Source organism: Nicrophorus vespilloides, unplaced genomic scaffold (genome assembly GCF_001412225.1).
Source record: "Nicrophorus vespilloides isolate i.1.1-1 unplaced genomic scaffold, Nicve_v1.0, whole genome shotgun sequence".
Taxonomy (NCBI): Eukaryota; Metazoa; Arthropoda; class Insecta; order Coleoptera; family Silphidae; genus Nicrophorus; species Nicrophorus vespilloides.
The window spans coordinates 167,045-192,085 of record NW_017096104.1 but is presented as its reverse complement, the minus strand read 5'-3'; the positions used below and the strand labels follow the sequence as shown (position 1 = coordinate 192,085).

At 32.0% G+C, this 25,041-nt stretch overlaps 1 protein-coding gene across 1 annotated transcript; it reads right to left on the bottom strand.

Moving 5' to 3' along the window:
- LOC108569637 (serine/threonine-protein kinase BRSK2) lies at positions 1–23,195 on the bottom strand. The gene is made up of 14 exons (XM_017931268.1): positions 22,909–23,195; positions 22,229–22,525; positions 5,185–5,279; positions 5,035–5,120; positions 4,823–4,963; positions 3,953–4,103; positions 3,675–3,890; positions 3,416–3,615; positions 3,039–3,257; positions 2,843–2,976; positions 2,258–2,781; positions 2,012–2,198; positions 470–633; positions 1–390 (listed from the first exon to the last, which is right to left on the bottom strand). Exons 2-14 carry the CDS (start codon positions 22,320–22,322, stop codon positions 181–183), a joined length of 2,421 nt encoding a protein of 806 aa, XP_017786757.1. The 5' UTR covers positions 22,323–22,525; positions 22,909–23,195; the 3' UTR covers positions 1–180.
- Positions 23,196–25,041: the final 1,846 nt, after the last annotated feature.

Below are 25,041 nucleotides of genomic sequence, written 5' to 3'. Positions count from 1 at the left end.
CAAAAAGGTAATTGGCACGGGCGCCGTTCGTTACAATTGCAATGAATTTGTTGCGCGCCAGCTCGAAACGATTCCTTTTTGTATAAAAAAAGAGAGCACAAATTTGATGATACAGCAACGATCATCAAAATCGCAGAACGTATCATCGTCTTATGTTGTACATCTTATGATTGTTTGTGATTATGCGATCGAGCTGCCGGACATTGTGGTGATGCAGGTCTTCTCGCAGGAATCGGTGTTCTCTGAGCTGGAGCGCACAGCTTTTGGGGTGGACGGAAGCTGCTCAATGGTCTCGGTGTTGTTGTTGGTGGAGGCCCTTCTGCCTGCCTCCCGTGCCGCCGTTCTCACGTCGAAGATCGAGCACTCGCTCTCCAGGTCGCTGCCCTCCAGCTGCAACAGAGAACAGGGAAGGGAGCCCCCTTTAGCGCATCCTCGAAGGGCGTCGTACCTGGAGCTGCCGGTCGTCTACCTGTCGGCTGTTCAGGTACAGCTCGCTGGAGTCGGAGCCGCAGCTGGAGCTCTCGCTGATTTCCGTCGTGAACTTCCTTTGGGCCCTCGGACTAGGCGGCGGTCTGCGCGTACACACTTGAGCTTGGATGTGCTCGCACACCCTTCGGAACCTTCGGATGTTACCTGCAACAAACACACCTAAATACAACTAAATCTAAATCATCAATTCAGCAGCTTGAAAAAAAATAAATAAATCTATTAAAGCAGGGTTTCCCAAACTTGTCCTGCAACGTAAAGCCCGAAATTTTCAAGAAATGAGAGAAAAAAATCATTTTCAAATTTGGAAAACATAAAACATTTTTTTATTATTATAGATTAATTATTGAATGATAAAGTAGTTAGTAAATCAATGATTAAATTAATTTATAACTTGTTTGAAAAATTTAATTTTTGTGGATAAAGAATCAAATAACTTTTTCAGTTTTATGTTACGTTTTCATAAAATTAAGCTCCTGAAATCTTTTTATTTTATAGCAGAAATTATAATCCTCTATTTTTTTAACTTTAACCTCTTATTGTACCAATTAAATATCTTACTAGCTGCTAAAGTAATTCCAGAATTTGATGATAAAGGCAAAAGCAATGCACTAAAGAAGTTCTACTTAATTGTTATGTTTAAATTAAATACTCTACAAGTATAATCTGTATTTGTTATCTTATAAATCAGCGTTATCTCTTAACAATGCGATATAAGGGTCATCAAATATGTTAATATGTTATTAATAAATTATTATTGAAAATATTGAATTTTAATATTTTATACAAAGTAAACTCTTGTGAACAATTATCGTGCAGGCTTTGGAAAAAAATGACAGAGAAACAAATAAGCTGTCTATTAAAGATTTCTGCTAGAATCATCACCTAACGATCTTCTCGTATGGTCTTATTTTGTGGTAAGTTTTAAATTTTCTAAATTAGTAAAATATGTTTATAATATTATGTATAAACATCAAATGTATATTAGATTTCAACATTGTTTTGATTTCAATTTTGAATTTTACAAAAAAATGTTTCTCAATTATCAATAATAGTGAATGCAAAAGATAATTTATAGTAGAAAAATAATTAATGTTATAATGATATTATTATAATATATTAATTATTTTAAACTGTCATCCAATTTGAGTGACGAAAACCTCAAATCCAAAGTTTGTAATCCGTCAGAGTTAATTGCAGCACTATTTTTTTTGTTTGTTTTGACATGCTTGATGTCGGAACGATAATTCGATTTTTGCCATGCAACGCAAACTAAACGAATTATGAAGTTTCCCTTTAGCTTAGCGAGCTAACCGATGTCGGTTATATATTCGAGTTCGCGCCTGAATTAATTTAACGTTCTAATTAAAACTTCGAGTCGCTCCGGGATGACGGAAAAGAAAATATCACGACAATTAGGTTCGTTTTTTTTTTGGTGTTGTTGTTTAATACTATAAATTTTTTGGTGTATTACGAATAAGATTAGCTCGAAAAAGTTTTATCAGCATGCAAACTAAGTTCTTACCTGACAGCAACGTGAACGTGATTGCGAATAGGAATTCCTTGGCATTGTCTCCGGTTTGCTTGGTAATTGTGGAGATATCCACTTGGAAGCGCACGTGCCTTTGGAACATGGCGGGACCGGTAGTTCCGCGCTTGTATTCCACGCGAAAACTCATCGGACTCGAGACGGAATGGCTCAACTCTGCTATCTGGAAGTTGAATGTAAGGTAATGAATGAGATTGTTTGCATTAAAATGCAACTAATTACCGAAAGGAAAGCGTGGATTAAATCTGCTTTGACTGTGGCAAGTGGTTTTCCCTTCACCAGTATCGTGAAGGTTTCGTCCTTTTCGGTGGTCATCAGACTGCCGAACCAGGACTTCTTAGTGAGTTCGGGCGAGGATTCCGGGGTGAGGTGAACCTCCTCGGAGGAGGTCTGCAGTTTTCGCCGATGGAAACGGGGCGAACCAAGGAAACTGTTCTTGATTGTCGTGAGGCGGGAGCGCCAATGGTGGCCGGTGTTGCTGGAGTGCGGCGAACCGGGAGGGGTCATCGGGGTAAGGATCGTCGGACCGGTGACCAGATTGGTGGTGTCGTTCTCTGGTGATGTAAGGGCGGAGAGTAGATATGGACCGCTGTTGCCGCCGCTGCTGTTGGCCCGATGGTGGGTGGGAGTCGAAGGCGGCGGTGGCGTCACGGTGACGTGGGTGTTGGAGGTGACGTGCGTCGATGTCCGATGACCACCGCCGGTATGATGCGATGAAGATCTCTGATTCACGGGCGACGAGATTCCTATTGGTTCAGTGAGTAAATTAACCAAAACTCTTGGAGCTTAACCTGCAAGGTCACTTACTATGAGAATTCGTTGACGATGTGCTGTTGAAATGGACCGGGCTCGAAGCCCCCGAGGATGATCTCGTCGGGGAATGGATGCTTAAACTACTATGGGTGCTGCCTGTCGATGGACTTCTTCTGGCGTGGTGTCTTCTAGAACAAGGAAATTGTTAAATATCAGAGAAAAGAAGCATCAGTACTCATATCCTCATTACTTGTAATGCGATCTCCTAGGTGTCAGCGGAGATCCCTCGCTGATTTGGCCGAACTGCAGAGTATTTTGCCCGTTCACGCGACACGTGTCGATGCGTTTCCTCGGCGGATCCGCCGCTTCCGTCACCCTAATCCTCAACATCGAGTCCTCATCTTCGTAAGCTGGTCTTCTTCGCTTCCTCTCCAGCAATAAAAAGTAGATGACCTTCTCCGTATTGTGGCTGAAAAAAAAATAAACGAAATAGTAGCACTCATTACTGCCGCTCAAAAGGAAACCGTGCGGTGAAAAGGTAAGGGATTACGTCAGCCATCAATGCTTCAGATTGAGGATTACGATTTCTCATCTAACGTTGATAATACGTAATGGTAATGAGCGTACTTAGGGCTTAGGAGGTGTTGTATGAGCTTCTCCCGTTCCTTGAAACATCCCAGGCTGCAGATGGCCTGCAGCACATCGGGATCCACGGACTCAATTGATGGCAGCACATGGGTTTGGACCACCTCCATCATTGGCAGCTCCAATTCCAATTCACCCTTTCCACCAGCCGTAACCCACGCGTGCTTATTAATTTCCGACAACTGCAAAATAAATAATAATTATAGATAATAATCAATTCAATTGCATTATTTCAACGTACAGTGAGCCGCTTCTCCGGATTAACTTCGATCATTCCGCGAAGGAGACTCTGGCAGTCGGGCGGAACGAAGTGCGGGATGTGGAATACTCCGCGCTTCACCTTCTCCAACAGTTGTCTGAGGTTGTCGTCGTCGAATGGTAGGGCGCCTACAAGAAGTGCGTAAAGGATTACGCCGCACGACCAGACGTCCGCCCTCCTTCCGTCGTACTTCTCGCCCTGAAATGAAAACCCACACGTATTAGCACTCTTTCCACGCTCCGCGCAATGCAAATATTTACTCGGATAACTTCTGGACAGGCATAGTGAGGGGATCCGCAGCTCGTTTCCAACATCGAACCCTGAGGCTGCAGCGAAGCCATCCCGAAGTCCGCAATCTTGATGTTGTTCTTTTCGTCTAGCAGCAGATTCTCCGGTTTCAAATCTCTATGGCTACAAATGCAAATTTTAATTAACATATACATCTTATTATATCATATACAAAACTAATTATAGCATAAATTATATACAAAGATAACATACTTCCCACATCCAACAAAATTTACATTACATCAATAAATTTAATTAAATTAATTCATTTAAATTTTTAATACTTAAGATACTATCAACATCTTACAATATTTATTTCAAACAAACCCCCGATTTACACGGTAAGGTTCCTGAGAAAAACGTGTAAATCGAAATTGTAATGTAAAACCGTGTAAATTGAAAAGTATGCAAAAACGTATTTTAAACATTTATTTTTTAATTTAATTTTTTTAAATACGTGTGTAAACAAGTTCATATAGTTTATAAGTAGAATAATATTCTGCAATGTTTGCTTAAATAAGTATATCTTCTATTATTTTTCCTCTTAGGTAAACATTAGTTACATCATCTCTCATATATGTTTGGAGTCCTTGAATGTCAACGTCTAAACCGAAAGTGGACACTAATGGTGCCGTAATCAGTTACAAACACGTTATTTCGGACGTCCGCAAATATCATCATTAACGTGAACTTGAACGAGCGCTCTAAATGGTGATAGTAATCGCATTTTCATCGTTCCAAGAAGAAAAAAAAAATGATATCTTTAACTACATCCAACAGAAGTTTGTTCAACAGAAATGACGAAGCGAAACGATGAAATATGAAATAAGTTCAATAATTACCAAATGGAATGGCTATGGCAGAAATCCAAGGCGGATATTATTTGTCTAAAAAATCTTCGGGCTTCTTTTGGTGTCAGTCTTCCTTTCTTCACTAGGTAATCGAACAGCTCCCCGCCGGACACGTGCTCCAAAACGAGATAGCTGCAAATAGATAAGCGACGTAGTATGTAGTGCACATGCAGTCTAATCTAAATTGGAGTTAAGGAACTTACAGGTATTTCTTGTTCTCGTATACGTCCGAGAGCCCCAGGACGTGCGGATGGTCGATCAATTTCATAATTGCTATTTCCCGTTCCACCTATTGCAACAACGATAGTAGAGCATTAATTTAGAGATCTTCGAAACGATTATTTTTGTGTTACCTTCATCAAAACGCTTTCGCTCAGTTTCTCCCTGTTGATTATCTTTATTGCTACCTTTTTGCCGGTAACGCAATGCACCCCGAGTTTCACCAATCCTACAAAAAAAAATAGAAAATCATTACATTTCCATCGATTAACCAAATCGCGTACGGATATTTCATTAAATGATACACATCAAGTTTCCTACTTACTACATTCATCGACATTTTTGACAGCTGTCAATCGCTATTGTCAATGTCCATTTTATAAGTTATAATTTCCTTTTAAATTATTTATATAAACATAATACAATTATTATAATATATACATTTATTTAATGAATATTTAATATATTTTAAAATAAATTCATTCAATTTTTACACCTAATTGTATTATAATTACATAAATTACATAATTGCATAAATTGTGGATGCGCCAGGTAAATAAAAAGATTATTTTAAGAGAAAAAACATCATATCTTATTAACCTGTCAAGCGATTTTGATAAAATTTTGTAATGTTATTCATAATGATATAAGTAATAGAATATCCTAATCAGAATTTTGATATCTAGCTTATTTTATATATTTATAATACATTTATAAACTGTTTTGACTATAGATTTTGACAAAACACTTAAGTTTATGTTTAATTAAGAGCAGACATTATTTAATTTCGTTTGAAATTAGTTCTACACTGAATTGAATTAAGTTCATAGCAGTTTGAACTAATCATTAAATCACTTATATCTCGTTTATTATTTACGTCTGACCACAGACTATTTAATACGTGAAGATGAAAGTTTTAACATTTTATTTAAGATCATTTTTATCGCCTAGCGAAAGAGAGCATTACTTTTCCTCATTCGTACCAGGTTCACAAGATGAATTAAACTTGTCTGAAAGCTTCCGATCGTTACATCCAAACAATAAACTTGTTTTTTTTATTGTTGTTGTTGCAGCTAATGTTTGGATTACTTGTTAAGCCAGACGTGTTAACTTTTCACGAACGGCATTAGATAATTAACAGGTTTTATTTATCTTTTACGGCGTTACATCTTCTCAACGAGAAGTCGATTCATTAAGCTGTTGGTGATTAAATATTGGCACTGGGGATTTGCAGCGCCTGGGGAGATTGAAGTACAATAGCAAATAATAACTTGAACCATTTGTAAACATTAGCATTTGGTTACAAGGAACCTCCTAAGGGACTGCAATTAACTATTGTAATTAATTCAAGAGTTTGATGCAAGATATTCTATTATTTGACTATTGAAGATCAATGAACAGAAGTTTGGGTTCGCTTTATTAAAACATATTCATAAATGTCAAATATAAAAAAATGTATGCAGTGGGATTTGATAGTTGGATAATAAACAATTGATCTCAGGAAAAGGTTTTCTTGATTGTCAAAAAAATGACATATGTCAACAAATTTATGCAGAGTAAATTTGATAGTTGGATAATAAACAATAAGTGTCATTATTTTTGTTTCTTTTGTGCTTTGAATTGAACGATTATATTTAGAAATAGTTTATTGTCAAAATTGACTAAATAAAAATTGGTATAAATGTCATTTTTTTTTTGGATCTGTCAAACTGAAAGAATGTCAAATATATTTATGCAGATGAAGTTTCTTTAGTTGTGTAATAAACAATAGATGTCACTGTTATAATTTATATTTAAATTTTTCTTTCGTGCTTTGGTTTTGAAACACGAAACACTGTTTCAAAGATTACGAAAGATTGATTTTACCCGCCGATAAACACTGTATTATTTAATCACAGTTTTCGATCAATTTCCATACACGTACAGTAGCTACATTTCAAAATACAATTCTGTTACGAAACTACATATATATATATTTGTTATTTATTTTGCAGATTGCGAAACTGAAAGTGAATCAGGGGAAGCCAATCGGGCGAGTTAAAATGAACGTAAGTAATTAACAAGATTAACCTTGGAATAGATTTCAATTAGAGTAAGTATTTATCTTTATTAGATGGTTTTTTTACCAAACTCACTACGAGATTTTTAAAAGTTTTGTCCGTTCTTTTAACCTGTAACTACTACGGACAAATAAATAAATCACAAGTACCAAGTATGGGTCAAAATGACCCTGTTATTAAAAATAGAACAAATTATTATTTTTTTACAACAAACATAGCTAATATTCATGATATATCGAGAAAGTATTTGTTATAGACGGGTCACTTTGACCCGAAATACATTCTGCAATAAAATAAGCACTAGAAAATCTAGAAGATCCACAATTAATTTACAATGGAATGCGAATGAAAACAAATGGATCACTTTGACCTATCCGCAGTACTTTCGGGTTAAAGTAGTATTTTTACTATTTTTTTTATTAATGTCATGGCACACTTGAACCTACAGATATAAACATTCGAGTTACACTTAAATTATGACAATATTATTTAGTGTTATAATTACGACAATATGTCGCACTCTTTGAAACTGGACTAATCGAGACATTAAATACAAAGAAAAGAAAAAACCGCACCAAAAAGAGACTTTTAGCAATTTGTTAAAAATTATTTGTTTTGAAATTTTGAAACCGGATTATAGTAAATCCGTACTGATCGAAGCCGCACTAAGCGAGGTATTGCTTCAATTAAACAATTTTGCCTTATACATATAAAATCACTATTCTAGATATTCAATAGAGAGAAGTAGTAAACATCAATTACTCGATATACGAACTTGAACGAATTGCATTGTCATGGATTATAATTCATGTGGTTTTGTAATAAGTAAAGTAATGTAATGCGCGTGGGGAGAGAAGAAAGGAATGTGATATTTCCTCGGTTCATTGATTCACTGTAGTACGAATGCGGAAGGGGGAGAATAAGTTAGATGTGATATTCAGACTGAAGATCCGCATTCATCAGATCAAATAAATCAGAAACTGGAAGAAACAAGCGGCACTAATGATCTGCTCGCATTTAAACTTCTCGAGGATTAATGATTTTTTTGTATTGAATAAAAAAGAAAAGTTTATTTTTCTTTATGTATATATACCTCACTTATTTCGGACTGATTGAAACCGGACTAATCGAGGATTTAAAAAACACAAAGGAAGAGTAACAAAAACACGATCATTTAGTATGAACAAAATTGTTTTTAGAATTTATTTTGTTTAATTAAAATTTAGTTTGTTTTGATGATTATATATAGTGAATCCGGACAAAACGAGGTAGAATTGTATTAATTTACAATATTTTATTTTAATGTTTTTGCAATCAATATTTGATGCACTTCGAAAGGCATTTGCACGTAATTGAGCTATATGCAACTCTATATTTATATACAGAGTCGATTTATACATTTTTTTTTGGGAAAGGACAAAAACAAAGTCTATATGATGGACGGCCTTTCGGATGGAAACGCGAACCATTAATTTTGGATTTTAACGCTCGCACTTCATAATGAAAAGCCACTTACAAGCATTGTATTTCTATACGGTTCTTTATGGTCATTGTTGGGCAATCAATTACATTAGTCGCTTTACAGTTCAAATTAATATACACTGCTGTGCCATACAATTCATTACATCAAATCGATTGATTAATTTAAATTTAAAAATAAACAGTATAATTTTGATTATAAATTAAACTTGTTGTGATTATATTATATTACTTAGTTTATATAAGGTTACGTTTAGTTTCCGTAAAGCAATTTCGAACCTGTAATTTGATTTCTAGCGGTAAAAGCTTAACCTGAAGCAGGTTGTTCAATCTATGTCTGTCTTATGCAATTTCCTGCGCCGCAAACGTGAACATCGTGATTTGATAAACAGTTCGGTCTTCCGCAATAACTGCATTTATTTTATTGGCAATACATATTTATTTTTTTTTTGTTTTCTACCCTTTATTTACAAATATTTTTTTTATATTTCAACTAATTATCTACTGAAAATATCTAGAAATGAATGATTATATAGGCAATTAAAACCTCACTCAATAAGTTCGTAGGATGACATATAGATGGAGCCTTCGACAATCTATCAATTTTAGGAAGTACCAACCTTCAGACGACACCTGTCAAAATTTCATGGCAATCTGACTTTTAGTTCACAAGTTACAATGGTTTTAGTGACGCTACCTTTGTAATTTTCAGAACAATGGAAAAATCTGAATTTCGTGTGTTGATAAAACATTGCTTTTTGACTTGAAAAAATACCGTTGAAGCAAAGCAATGTTTTGATAAGTGTTATGGGGACTCTTGTCCGTCGAGATAAATAGTAGAGAAGTGGTTTGCTGATTTTAAACGAGGTCGTACAGACACAAATGCTGGTGAGAGCGTTCGAATTCGGCAATTGTTGAAAACATAAAAGTAGTCTACAAAATGGTTTTGGCCAATCGTAAATTGATGTTGCCTGAGATACTTGACACCCTGAAGATATCAGTAGACAGTATATTCACCATTTTGCATGAACATTTGATCATAAGAAGGCTTTGTTCGAAATGGTTACCGCGTTCAAGCTAAAAGTAGACCAAAAACAACAACGAGTTGATGATTCAGAGCGTTGTTTGGAGCTATTCAAGCGAAGTAAAAAGGATAATTATGAAGACAATTATCTGCAGAACAAGATAATAAATACAATTGTCTATAGAAGAAAAGAGATATACAGAAACAATCTGAATAATTGTAAAAACTTGGAAAATTAAAAAAAAAACAATCTTAATTATTATGAAGACTATGAAGTTCTACAGAACAAAAGGTATGCAAAAAGAGTCCGAATTGTTGTAAAGACAATTATTTGCAGAAAAACGTAATAAACACAATTGTCTACAGAAGAAAAGATATATACAAAAACAATCTGAATAATTATAAAGACTTGGAAAATTTAAAAATAAAAAATTATTGAAAACCAATCTTAATTATTATGAAGACTATGAAGTTCTACAGAAAAAAGGTATACAAAAACAGTCCGAATTGTTATAAAGACAATTATCTGCAGAAAAAGTTAATAAACACAATTGTCTACAGAAGAAAAGAGATATACAGAAAAAATCTGAATAATTATAAAGACTTGGAAAATCTACAAAAGAAAAGAAGTTGTCGAAAACCAATCTTAATTATTATGAAGACTATGAAGTTCTAAATAATAAAAAGGGTATACACAAACAGTCCGAATTGTTATAAAGACAATTATCTGCAGAAAAAGGCAATAAACACAATTGTCTACATAAGAAAAGAGATATACCAAAACAATTTGAATAATTATAAAGACTTGAAAAATCTACAAAAAAAAAGTTATCGAAAACCAATCTTAATTATTATAAAGACTATGAAGTTCTACAGTACAAAAGGTATGCAAAAACAGTTTGAATTGTTATAAAGACAATTATCTGCAGAAAAAAAGGAAATCTGAAGAATTGTCTATATTGTTCACAATTATGTTATTGATAACAATATTATTTATCTATGAAGAACAAAGCATCACCAATGATTTTTTTTTAATCATTTTTTTTTTCTATAAATTATATCAATGTTTTAATGCGTTTGATTCAATGAAATGAAAATTGAATCCATCCATTTAATGTTTGCAATTTGAATAGCGTCATAATTATAATCTGCTTTTAACAGAATATATAGACAATTATTTTATATGTAAAAGCCTGTGCACATAGTAATTAAATCGATCAATCATAATATATTATAAGCACATTCAATTTACTTTAATTTGATTATGATTCATTGACAAAAATATGTGTCTACAAAATGTAATATCGGTTTTTTTTCATTTCTCACAAAATTGAGCATGAAAACGTCCGAAGTATTTTATCGATTCACTATAGACTTTAAATTCCGCAATAACTGATCTTTAAGAAATAAAAAATTATATAAGAAATTACATATTGCAATACCTCGCAAAGTACGGGTTGTACATTCCGGACTGTTTGAAGTCAGACTAATTGAGGAATTAATAGCGAAAAACTTTCTTAGAATTTATTTTGCTCAATTGAAATTCAGTTTGTTTTGAAATATTGAAACAAGACTAATCGAAGCCGCACTATGCGAGGCATTACTGTAAAGACTAATATATTAAGCATGTATAAATTTTAATGAAAGAATGAAATAATCATATTAGAAAACACTCACAGCTAATGATATATAGAAAAAACACAGATTTAGTAAGAAATGACTCTGAATTGGAATTGTGTAAAATCATTACGACCGCTACACTCTAAAGTTTTTTTCTCTCCACATACAATTGGACTCGTGGGGCCCTCATCTAGGAGGAAAACTTTATTTTCTTGCTAAAGCTTAATAGACTTTTGTTGTAATTGGATTTGCGGAAGGCTTTGAGACAGAAAAAAAAAAGAGAAGCAGAAACGTTTCTGACAATCTGCAATATTCCGCTATATTTGCAAAGAAAGTAGCAATCTTTTTGTTTGTTTAGTTTGTTTGTTTGTTTGTATGTATACATGAAATTAATTTGTTTTCTCTGTGCTTCAACATTTCAAATTTATACAAATATTGTAAAGTTTATTTTTTATTTATATTTTAATTTCATATTCTTTGTTCAGTAAAATTGTGTTATACTGCTGTATACCTAGCATAGTCCGGGCAATCGGTACCGCCAATAGCACGAATTGTATGAAACCGGACTAATCGAGGACTTTAAAACATTAACCACACAAACATGGATTTGTTCTATATAATATTTATGTATAAAGAGCAAAAATAATATTTGCTTAATTAAAGTTTAGTTTATAGTAAAAAAAAGTAGATTGAGTTTTTGTTATACTGTTTATGATTTCATTAATTATATTTGTTTTCTTTATGTTTTAACATTTCTAATGTATACAAACTTATAAGTAATCTTTAGTTATGTAGCATTACAATATTCTTGTTGAAATAATTGAAATGTATTTGAAAATTAAATTGTCTCATATTTTTACATTTATGATATGAAGTTGCTTTTATACCTAAAGTTAACACAAAATATGCTTTCTAAATATAGACTAACATCTAGGTTATCTACGCTATACTCAAACAGCGATTTGCATATCTGATGGTGTGGTTTTACTTGAATTAAGATTACCGTCTGTGCTTGATGTCTCTTCGTTTGCTAAATTGCCAATCGAAGCATAAACCACTAATACTAACCGCTAGTTATGTTGTCACACACAAATTTATACTGAAGAGTTCACATGACTAAAAATTCCTCTAGAAACGCGTTTCCAATACAATAAATACTGTTTCATTATTGCAATTTATAAATTATGTTGTATATTTCCTCGAATAAACACAATTCTTGCATACATATGGACAAAAATACATAGCATAACAAGTGCGGCTTCGATTAGTGCGTATTAATTATAGTACGATTTGAAAATGGAAACACAATTATTTATTTATATATGTCACGGTAAAAGTACACAATCGGTAAATATATACCTTTACCGTTCTTGTAGGTAAATGCAAGTATAAATCTGACAGCAGCGTCACATATCTACTTTTACCGGTAAATGTTTACATCAAGCGAGATACAGTTGTTGTAAATCAAGCTAGGTTATGTGTTAATTTTGGCGTGACATAAATTAAATATTATATTTACCTTTATGAACATTTACCGACATGATTGGGTAAGTGTATACATTTCCCGGAAATGGTGGGTAAATGTAAGTTGAACTTACATTTACCGATTATGTTCTTTTACCGTAACATATATAAATGATAGTTTTCTTCTTGTATACAGTGAAGTCTCTTTTAGTGCTGTTTATTTTTTACTAAGTAATTAGTTCCTCTACTAGTCCGGTTTTAAACATCAGAACAGATTAGCCGCATTACGCTGTACATATTTTCATTAAATACAGTAATAATTGTCAATATTGAATCAATTTCAATTTTACTCTCAATGAATGAATGAAGATGCAAAAGCGTTTCGTAAATTCGAACAACAACAAATTGGGTAATTTGATGCAGGCCAGTTTCCGTATTCCCACGACACCACTTTGATCTTATCCGACGCACACTTGATTCTTATATTGCTTGCACACACGTATTGGACTCTCGGGACCATTCGACCATTTTAATATTTCCTTCCCAAAATTGAACACACTTTTATGATTGCATTCCCTAAAACTATGATAATATGATCAATTTTTCTGAAATGATATCAATAACAAAATCTACACATTTCCAGTGCTTGTATTATTACTAATATTCTACTTTTTTTTAAATTTGCAAATTAGTATTGGTCGCAAATTGTGCTTTATGCCGGTTATCGATCTAAGTCATTCTGTCTATTTTACTATTATTATTCAATATTGGCTTAACGTTTAATATTTTAGTAGATAAACGTATTACATTGAGATTCTCACAGACTGTGGAGTGTGGTGGCTATGTCCGTTGACCTTTATAATCAATAGTCATATACTATGTTCATCCTACAACAGCGGCAACTGAGATGTTCTGCCTATTTTAATATGTATCCTGTATATTAAATAGCTATAAATCTAAATATTAATTTAAACATTAAATATTTCCTCACTTTAATCTTTCTACCTGTGAAATATTTGTCTTTATCCAATTTTGTCTTCAATTTAACAATAAAAATAAGTTTGGAATTAATTTAAAAAAAAACATCTTTTTCTTTCTATAATATTACAATAATTTACTTGATTTTAACAACGTTATTTCTAAATAAATACTGGTGTTAAAAAATGAAATTTGCAAAAGAAATATTAACTGAATTATTTGTTAGTTTGATGCTGATGAATACAATGTTAATGGACTTTTATTTGAAATAATTAAAAGATACATAATGATGTTATATGTCTAGAAGAAAGCGTACATCTACACAAAATTGCCTAAAATATTGTTACAAAGAAGAGAAATATATTGTCTAATACAACTTTGGATGTTGAAATGTTATTTCAACAGTCGCTTTTGCAAAAATTAATTACGTTTTCAAAAGTGGAATTTCATTGCTATATAATAATTGTAACAGTTTTTTTTTATATAAATTGTATGAAAATTTAGAAGATTTCGTGAGAAATAAGAATATTTTGTAAACGTTTGTAAATTGAATTGTGATATCAATTTCTCTAAATTATGAGAATTGTCGAGATTTCTTGGGCAAATAAAAATTTGTAAATAAAAAAACATTGTGTAACAGTTTGTAAATTGAGCGAAATTAGTGTTAAAAGTGAAAATCTCTCACTATGTTACTATGTTTTTCTATAAGGAAATAAATTATAATATAGAAACATGTAATCCGTTTGAAATGCTGAGTGCGTGAATTTCTAGGATATGGTGCCGATGTTTGGGAGTAAAGTCTACGTTTCTTTTGTGTATAATGTGGAGGTACATATGTAGACAAACATCGTAAGTGTATGAATTTATATGGAAATTCTATTTCAAATAACGTAGAGTATGCATATAAAAAAAATACACTTTATTTCAATTATGCGAAATTTAATAATCGTGCGAAATATTCGCATTTTGTGTAGAATTCGCAAATGGTCTTCTTTTCAATTAAATGTAAATTAATAATCCTGCAAAATATTCGCGTTTGAAAGATAGATGAATCATGTGCTGATGTGATTAATGGCATGCGAGTTATTTTTAAAATTGTGTTGAAATTGGGATAATACCACTTTCAGTTGACTATTGCTGTTTGTTAAAGCGTACATTTCGTTAGTTAATCGTATTACAATTGTAAAATGTACGTTCTTTTGAATTGTGAGTAAAAAGAGGAGATACTTATGTACTAAAAGAATTAGAAATACGTATTCGAGTTTCAAACTTAAATGAGTTAACTGTTCGTCAAAACGTACATTTCATTAGTTAAACAGATTGCAATGGATGTTCAACAGCAAAATGTACGTTTTTTTGAATTGTGAGTAAAAATAGGAGATACTTATGTACTAAAAGAATTAGAAATACGTATTCGCGTTTCAAAGATAAATGAGTTAGCTGTTCGTCAGAACGTACATTTCATCAGTTAAACAGATTGCAGTAGATGTTCAATAGAAAAATGTTCCTTTTTTTAAATTGTAAGTAAAAAGAGGAGATACTTATGTACTAAAAGAATTAGAAATACGTATTCGCGTTTCAAAGATAAATGAGTTAGCTGTTTGTCAGAACGTACATTTCCTCAGTAAAACAGATTGCAATGGATGTTCAAAAGCAAAGTGTACGTTCTTTTGTATTTTGAGTAAAAAGAGTAGATACATGTGTACAAAAATTGTAAATTCGTACATTAATAAAGGACATAGTAACAGATGGATTTCATTTCAATTAAATGAAATTTAATAATCCTGCAAAATATTCACGTTTGAAAGATAGATGAAGCATGTGCTGATGTTATTAATGACATGCGAATTATTTTCAAAATTGTGTTGAAATTGGGATAATACCACTTTCAGTTGACTATAGCTGTTCGTTAAAGCGTACATTTCGTCAGTTAATCGTATTACAATTGACGTTCAACTGTAAAATGTACGTTCTTTTGAATTGTGAGTAAAAAGAGGAGATACATATGTACTAAAAAATCATAAATACGTATTTGCGTTTTAAACGTTCGTTAGAACATACATTTCGTCACTAAAACAGATTGCCATGGATGTTCAACAGCAAAATGTACGTTCTTTTGAATTATGAGTAAAAAGAGGAGATGCATATGTACTAAAAGAATTAGAAATACGTATTCGCGTTTCAAACTTAAATGAGTTAACTGTTCGTCAGAACGTACATTTCATCAATAAAACAGATTGAAATAGATGTTCAAAAGCAAAATGTACGTTCTTTTGTATTTTGAGTAAAAAGAGAAGATACATGTGTACAAAAATTGTAAATTCGTACATTAATAAAGGACATAGTAACAAATGGAATTCATTTCAATTAAATGAAATTTAATAATCGTGCGAAATATTCTCGTTTGAAAGATAAATGAATCAGGTGTGGCATGCGGATTATTTTCAAAGTTATGTTGAAATTGAAACAATATAACTTTCAGTTGGCTGCGGCTGTTCGTCAGAGAGCGAACATTTCATCATCTATATCCGCGCCGCAATGGAATTATGATGTATTATGATGTGAGCGGTGAATTCGTCGAAATTAGAAATTAATATGTACAGTTGAAGCGTGTTCAGAATGGAATGTACAGTTTGCGGATTTTTGGTCGACGAGCGGTTTCATATTATATGTCAGTAGATTAGCATTGCGGTGGCGTTGAACATGTTTGACGACACATCCGGATCGTTCAGGCCGTGACATTCCAGCCAAGAGCCATTGTCAAGAGGGATCAGTCGGTGAGAGGGAGAGAACGACAATGGTTGTAGCAGATTCAAAGAGCGATAGTGTTATATGCTACAGAGATAGATAGAGAGAAAGAGACAGTTTGCATTTTGGCTTCGCCGTCCACCTCCCCCAGGCCATACATGTCGATGCAACGTTTCAATTTATCTCTGCTGCACGAGGAGAGGAGAGAATCCAAAACACTCCCGCTTTCGATTGCTGTTCGGAATTGGTTTTATCTTTGGCCCCCATCTACAACCAAAGTCACTGTCATATATCCCTCAACGCAACTGTGCATCCAATTTCTCGCTACTCCAAACCGCGCAACCTCACGACAATACCTGCTAATAACGTGCAGTATTTGTAGTTGCAGCGGTTGACTCGTTGTTGCAGAAGTAACGGTACCAACCCCGAAAATAAGAATAGTGGTTTTGACCCAGTTGCCGAAGTGGGTTGCCTCCGCTCGCACATATCCTAATTGATTAAATCCGCCTCCCCCGTTTATACACACTCCATATATTTCTCTCTCTCTCTCTCTCTATATATATATAATATGAACCCCATCCTCTCATCTCGCTTGCTCCCATTCTTCACGCAACACAGCCGCCCTCTTCTCTTTCATATATATATATATATCTAATATAATATGTGTTTGTTTGCGTCCACTTATGCGGAAACAATAATTTTCGAATGAATCGAAGCAGTCCGTCGCGTCAATAGTGCAAACGGATCCGAATTGAAAACGCATAAAGCCGTACAAATCATCCAATAACCTTTCAAATTATATTCCATCAAAAGTTCATCGATATATCTCCTACACAATCTTATTTGTAATTGTTATTATTTTGACTCAGTAGTCATAGTTACAACCATCACATAATCACACATGTAACTTGTGCCAGGCTCCTCCACCAAAATTGTTCATTCTTATTTAATATATATTTATAATATTTACAAAACCTCTTATAGTGTGCATAATCAAGAGACTTGACTATTAAGAGAATAACCGCTTATTTGTAGAACTATAGTGAATCCGGACTGATCGAAGCTGCACTATGCGAGATATTTCAAATTCAAATTGGAAAAAACAAACATTATTAATATTTACAATTTATTTAATTTATAGTTTTTTTTATATTTTTAAATGATAATCACCCAAATCACTAATTTAATATTTCCAACTAATTCATATAACTCAATTATCTTTATTTGCATCAAAATTTTCATTTAAAACGTGAACTTTCCTTATATTCTATCCAAGCAAAATTAATTTTCTCTACAAATTTGCTTATAAAAGAGTTAAATTATAAAGAAAAATAGAAATATTTTGCACACGAAAATAGTTTAGATTGTCTAAATCCAACTAACTGCATACGTAATTCATATATAATATGTGCATTTCATAAATAGCAACGAAATGCATAATTATGAATAAGAAATTGTTGAATACAGATTATGGTTTTACATAATAAGTTCTCTTTGTACCTGGCTCCTCCACCAAAATATTATACTATTCATATAAAACAGCTTTCCTCTGATAAATTTAAACTAAATATGCTATAAAGTTATATACATATTTATTTGAAATTATAAAATTCAATGTAAATGAAATAAGAATGAAGAGTTAACAATATTGGTGGAGGAGCCAGGTATATGCAAAATGTATGATGTGTATAGGCAACTTTTGAATAATACAACACTTGTGTTTCATATAATCATCAAATAAAAGATTGCTACAGCCCTTGTTTAACATGGTATGATGATTATTCTCTAATTTTAATAGAAAATATTTTCGCCATTAGGCAAAATCTTGTACAGTTAAGTACATACGTGTGTATCGAATAACACGGTTTTAAATAGCACGAAACCGTCTTAATTAATATGCATATGCAAAAACGTAAAATAATTATCATTTTTGTTTCCTCTGTAACTTTCATTGATTTCTTAATAAAAAAATAAGTTTGAAAATTAATTAAGTTGTTAAGAAAACTATATTATCATTTAAAATAAAGTTAAATAAAATCATTCTTTAATAAAAAACTTATTATAATAATTTTCTATATTATGTTTATAAATTTATGTGAAAGATTGAATTTCTCGATAATATCAATTTTCTTTAAATAATAGCTGTAATTTATTATTTTTTAATAAAAGTATAGCAAAACTGTTGTAAAACAAAGTTATAATTATACAGAAACGATGATGAATAGATATAAATGATTTATTTTTTATTGATGCTATCGTTTAACGAATTGTTCGGTTTCCAGTTTTATCGTTTTGTCGTGACACGTTATTCATTTTTGTATTGGCTCCGGTCAGGTTCGATCCGGCAGTATTTGGGTTGGTAATTTTAGGCAAAGAAGACACGATCTATGACACTACACTAAATTAATTCTTATAAATATTTTCAAAAAAAAGTAATGTAATTAATATTTTAAGCAGTTTTCAATATTGATTAGAAGATTTAAGAAGACTAAGAAACGTGTAAATCCAATATTGGAATTGATAGTGAAATGACATCTGTCACCTTACGTCAAAATATTTGAATCATGTAAATATATTTTTGATTTTGATTAGAAGTTTTTATATTGAAATAGAATTAATTTACTGAAAGATGCTTTCATTACACAAAAGATGAACATATTTTTGAAACTGTCATTTACTCTACTTGATCTCTAAAAAGAGATAGTTTCAACTAAGAAACGTGAAAATCCAATATTGGAATTGATAACGAAATGACAGCTGTCACCTTACGTCAAAATATTTGAATCATGAAACATAACCGATGTAAATATATTTTTGATTAGAAGTTTTTATATTGAAATGGAACTAATTTACCGAAAGATGGTTTAATTAGAAAAAAAAGATGATAATATTTTTTGAAACTGTTATTTACTTTACTTGATCTCTAAAAAGAGGTAGTTTCAACTAATAAACGTGTAAATCCTATATTGGAATTGATATCTGTCAAATGACAACTGTCACCTTACGACAAAATATTTGAATCATGAAACATAACCGTTGTAAAGATATTTTTAGTTTTCATTAGAAATTTTTATATTAAAATAGTACTAATTTACAGAAAGATGATTTCATTAGAAAAGAGATGATAATATTTTTTGAAACTGTCATTTACTCTACTTGATCTCTAAAAAGAGAAAGAGATAGAATACAATAATGGAATGTATAGCAAAATGACAGCTGTCACCTTACGTAACGCCAGTAAAATTATGGTATATCGCAATATAAGTCAATATACAGTCATATTTCTCCAAACATTGTTTACAAATAACTGCAAATTCTCAATAATAATAGTGGTAATATTGAGAATTCCAAGAATAGTGGATTAAGACAAAAAAAAGTATTACACAATTGATGAAAAACTCATTTCGAAGAAAGGGATGTGCGTATGATGGCAGAAATAATTCTTGATCATGCGGGCATAAAATTGTCCCAAAGCGTGTTTATTTTTCCATGGGCGGATGCAAACAGAGCGGAAGTCTACTGACACCGGCAGTAAACTGGTGAAACAGGTAAACATTGGTACAGTAAAACAGATAACACGAGGTCGTGTCGTTCATTGTTTTTTTTGTCGTTTTGTTTTCTAAACCAACTGGGATCCGTATACGGCTTTCATTAAAAAAAATTCCCAAACGATCGTAACTCGGAATTTGACCATGACTCAAAAGGTTAATGTCTTTATGCCCGTTTAAATTACTAACACGAGTAAGCATACGTATTGATCCAGAGATCTCTTCAAATTATAAATGCTTATCTAGTTTTTCTTTTGATATTTTTTTTAAATGAAAGATGAAGGAATTCATCATCATGCTTACTACAATTTTATCAAATTTTAATTAATTTTAGTTTCTCGTATTCGCATATTTGAATACATACGACTTTCATAAAAAATATATGAAACTAATTAAACATTTCCTTCACTTATTAATATATAAATGTTTCTTTAGTTATTTATATAAAAAAAAATGATCCGCGTCAATTAAAATAGTCAATTTTCTTCTGCTATTCAAAAATAAATGTGAGAAGACTGAATTCAATGATTGTTGCAGCAACACCTCGAACAGTGCGAATTTACAACCGATTTAGAAAATTTAAAACACAGAAAAAGAAATATTTTTTATACATAAATTTTGTGTTTATATACTCAAGTGACTTTTTATGCTATTCATTTATAATCGACAGGTTTGAAACTGTAGAATATTGATGAAATCGGAAATTTTGATGACTCAATTTTTCAATAAGTAATCTACACCAAATATCTACGACTTTTATGAGTAATTAGTAGAAAATATGAACTAAATATTTTCTTTATAAAACAAGGATCTGGGTATAATGTAATCAGCAATTTCCTGTTCACTAATTACCACATTTTAGTCCTCTCCCATAAATGATTCTTAATACCTCGAGCTTATTGCTCCGACGAGCTTTGTTTAATTATAATCACCGAAATTCAAACACCCAGAACTAATCCACTTTTATTGGTTTTATTTGAGTCCATTTAACTCGAATCGTTAATCAATTATCAATGAAAATCCCCCGGACGAAGATTATACATTTACATTTTGTTTACCAAACAAATAATAATTACAATACTTGGAAAAAGTATTACAAAATCATTAAAAATATATTGAATTTAATCTTATTTTGCACATCAAATCCGGACTGATAGAAGCCGGAACTATGACTGTATTTCTGTAAATATTTTTACTTTTATTGCAATATACAAGATACACTATTCAAAGTGTATATTGATTTTAATTTTTATTTGATATCAATCGTATCTTTCATTCATTATTGAAAACAAAATCTAATTGTAATTATTTGTTAGCCAATAATGACGTCAGCAGCATTTTCGTTTGTTTTTTCTACTTGTTCATGTATATTTTTATACTTTTTCATAGCTATAAAATATACATAAAGCTAATTAGTTTGCATTAAAAATGTAACTTTTTTTTCTTATATTTATGTTTACTAATTAATTTGTATTCTTTTTCAATGTTTCATTTATAAGTGCATCATTTTTATTAATGAATCATTGAACATTTTCGATAGATTTATTTTTAAATTTCTTTATGAGAAAAATAACTAAAACTTAAAGCTTTATAAATGTTGTATTTTTCTTATAATCTATATGGACGTAGTGTAAAATAATTGCATTGGTTGTTTCGTCAGATTATCGAACATGTTCGATTCCTCTACATTATTGAATTGAGAAACGATCTTGGGAAAATATAAGGTCGCCGCCAGACGCTATTTATCTTTCCCTATTTTTAACGTATCGTCGTCTTCTTTCGTCCCCAAAGTTCACAGATCGATACCAAATTAAAATTACCGGAGAGTCAATCTTACGTGGTCATTAAATATTTTTGTAGTGATTAAGAAAAAAAACTAGTTTTTGGGCAGAACAAACTAAGTATAATAACGTCATTTTAAAAAACTAAATAAATAGAAAAAGGTGTGCGAATCGAATAGTTTGGAATGAAATCAAAATAAATAAAATAATAATAAAAAAATATGTTTTTATTTGCTAAAAGAATTAAAAAAAAAAGGATTTGAAGTCTGGGAGAATGTGGATAGAGTGGAAAGCAAAGAAAACAAGCTCTTCAAGATCTATGTTAGGACGTAATCCTGGACCGAAAATGAAAGGTTAGCGAGGGAGTGGAGTGATGGGGAGAGGACTGAGATGAGTAAATAATAAAACAAACAAAAAAAAAACGTGAAAAAAAAAGTGCTGTGAAAGAGATGTGGTTTTTTTTTAGAAATGTGTACCTGTTTGTCCCTTGCCGAGGGTCTTTTCCAGTCGGTAAGGACCAACATATTGGTGGACCTCGGATGAGGAGTTCGTGCCGTCTTTGTTCTGCATGTCTGCGGCGAACTCTCAGAGGAATCCACTCACATGTCAAAAACTTTTCACCTTCTCGTTTAAATTCCGCTGCACACTATTTATTAAAAACGCGTACATCTTCTCCGATTCGCGCTCGCTCCCGCCGCCCTGTGTTGACCCTAGTTGGAGGATTCCTTAGGAAACCTTCAGGTGGACGCTGCTTCTGCTTCTCTCGACGAATCCTGCAAAAGAATACCGTTTGTTTTCACACATACTTGCGTTTTTCTTTAGCTTAAACAAATTGAATACTACATTTGCTGCGTGACGTGAATTGAAAAAGACAAACTAAGGTAACAAGCGGTGCCGGCGAAACGCGAAGAAATCGATTCGGTCACAACAAATAAATGCATCAATTATTTAATAATAAAAGTGCAGCCGTTCGTACGCTGCATCAGAAATTGATCACAGTCATCTTACGTCCAGTTCGCGTCAGATGAATCAAGAATTGAAGCAAAAGTTAAAGTTATTTGAATCAATTGAAATTCGCGTAATTTTATATCGAAATATTTCCTAATTTCTCCTTTCTTTCTCAATCTCGTTATTTTTCCTGTTCTGTTGTACGCACCGTTCGTGTTTACTGCATTGTGATTAGCCCGGATCTCCAAGTCCCACTTATCCACCCTATTCTCTCTCCTTCTTTGTTTCTTTTTCTTTCTTTTACTAATCCGCACTGTTGCAATATCGGCGAGCACAAAGTTCTTCAGCACCAGCAAGAATTTTACTATGATTATATCATATTTATTTGCACCCGCAATAATAGTCCTGATGTCACCCTTACGGTGAGAGGTCTCTGCATGTCTACATGCGCGCGTGTATACGTGTGTGCACGTACGTGAGCGAGTGTGAGTGTTATTAAGGGTGGTAAAAATCAATATCACTGTGGGCACCAGCGACGCAAAACGAAAATCCCCCAGAAATCCAACCCTCCAAACCCCATCCTTTCATCTCCCTCTCTCTCTTAACTCTTACGCACACCTTCCAGATTCGGTAGCGCAAAATGATCACACTCTGTACATACATAATATTAAATAGTAAAAATGAATAGCTTATTTATACCAGCAATTTCCAATTTAATCAGATTTACCTCGAAGATAATCAATTTATACTTAATTAACGGTTACTTAAAAGCCAGGAAATCGAGTCTAATTGTATCAAGTATTTTAATATTATGACCTTTATTTTAGACCGTTTCAAAATAATAAAAAAAAACATGCTACATCAGCGTTTCTTCACATATGGTTCGTGGCCCAAGTTTGAGTCAAGTCAATTTTTACAAAATGACAGCTGTCATCATGTGTCAAAGCAAATTAAATTATAAATACAAATAAATATGTTGGGCCGCGTGTCAAAAAGGTTGAGAAGCGCTGATTTACATTACAAGTATTTGTATACTAGATTGAAGCGTAAAATTTCTAAAATTTATATTATTCAATATAATTTTGCTCAACCTCGATTCATTGCAAGAAGTAATGTGGTTAGATTACGGACTAGAAACCGAGGCAAATTGTAATTTTATTAAGTATTTGAGATGTTTGCTACATTTGCGCCGCATTATTTTAATGGGAACCGAATGAATGGATCGAAATTCATTCAACTCGAATAATTCTATTCATGCCAACAATTTCCAATGATTACGTTCATATTGTTCATGCGATTATTGTTGCATTTATGTAGTTTCAAAATTAATTATTTCATTGTGGTAAATATAATGAAATATATAATTGTTTATATATATATTTTTTTAAATATTTTTATAAATATGTTTTGAAAAAAATCATAATCTTTGTATCAAATTATAAAATATTTAACTAAATTATTTGTAATAACATTTTAGAAAAATTATGGAAATAAGGGTAAATCAAAAAAAGTTTGATATAATATTATCTTCAAGAGCAGAAAGACCTAAGGTCAATAGCCCTTTGTATCAGTTGACTTTTTTTTGAAATTATATATATTTATTTTGTTCTTTTTATTTCTGTATGTTTTTTTTGTACTACTGATGTAATAAACATTAGTATTATTATTATCCTCAAGAAAACAAATTGAATTTTGAATTACAAAGTTGTAGAAAAGTCCCAAGAGAACATTGTATTTATAATTTGTGTCCAATATTGTACATATTAGTATTGTTTTTATAATTCATTATATTATTATAAACAAATATAAAATGATTGGTCTATATCGCAAGCCCGACAACCGAAAGACCGTCTATTGAAAGCCCGACGTTCGAAATCCCGAGTGTATCGAAATCCCGACTACCATAATCCCGACAATCAAAATCCCGACAGTATCGAAATCCCGAATATATCTAAATCCTAACTACCATAATCCCGACAATCGAAATCCCGACAGTGTCTTTTATTATTATAATTTCTACAATAACATTTTTATATTATTCTACTATATTTTAATAGGTACGATGGATACTGAAAAAATACTTTTAAGACTTAGGTCGATGGCTCTTTTGCCCGATTATTAATTGTTGTTATTTATTCTTAATAACAATAAATAATATTAGTTATTATTGTATTTTTTTTCGTTGACTTATTCATTATAAAAGTTTAGAATAAGAAATATTCTATAATAAAATTAGTTTATGTTATTAAAAATAAATAACAACAATTAATAATCTTATTAAGTTTTAGATTGTCGGGATTTCGATAAAGTCGGGATTTTGATTGTCGATATAGAGATTTCG

Coding starts and splice junctions, on each gene's coding strand:
- LOC108569637 (XM_017931268.1), bottom strand. CDS start 22,322: ATGCAGAACAAAGACGGCACGAACTCCTCATCCGAGGTCCACCAATAT. Junction 4,104..4,822: donor TGCCATAGCCATTCCATTTG/GTAATTATTGAA, acceptor TTGCATTTGTAG/CCATAGAGATTTGAAACCGG. Junction 634..2,011: donor CACGTTCACGTTGCTGTCAG/GTAAGAACTTAG, acceptor TGTTTGTTGCAG/GTAACATCCGAAGGTTCCGA.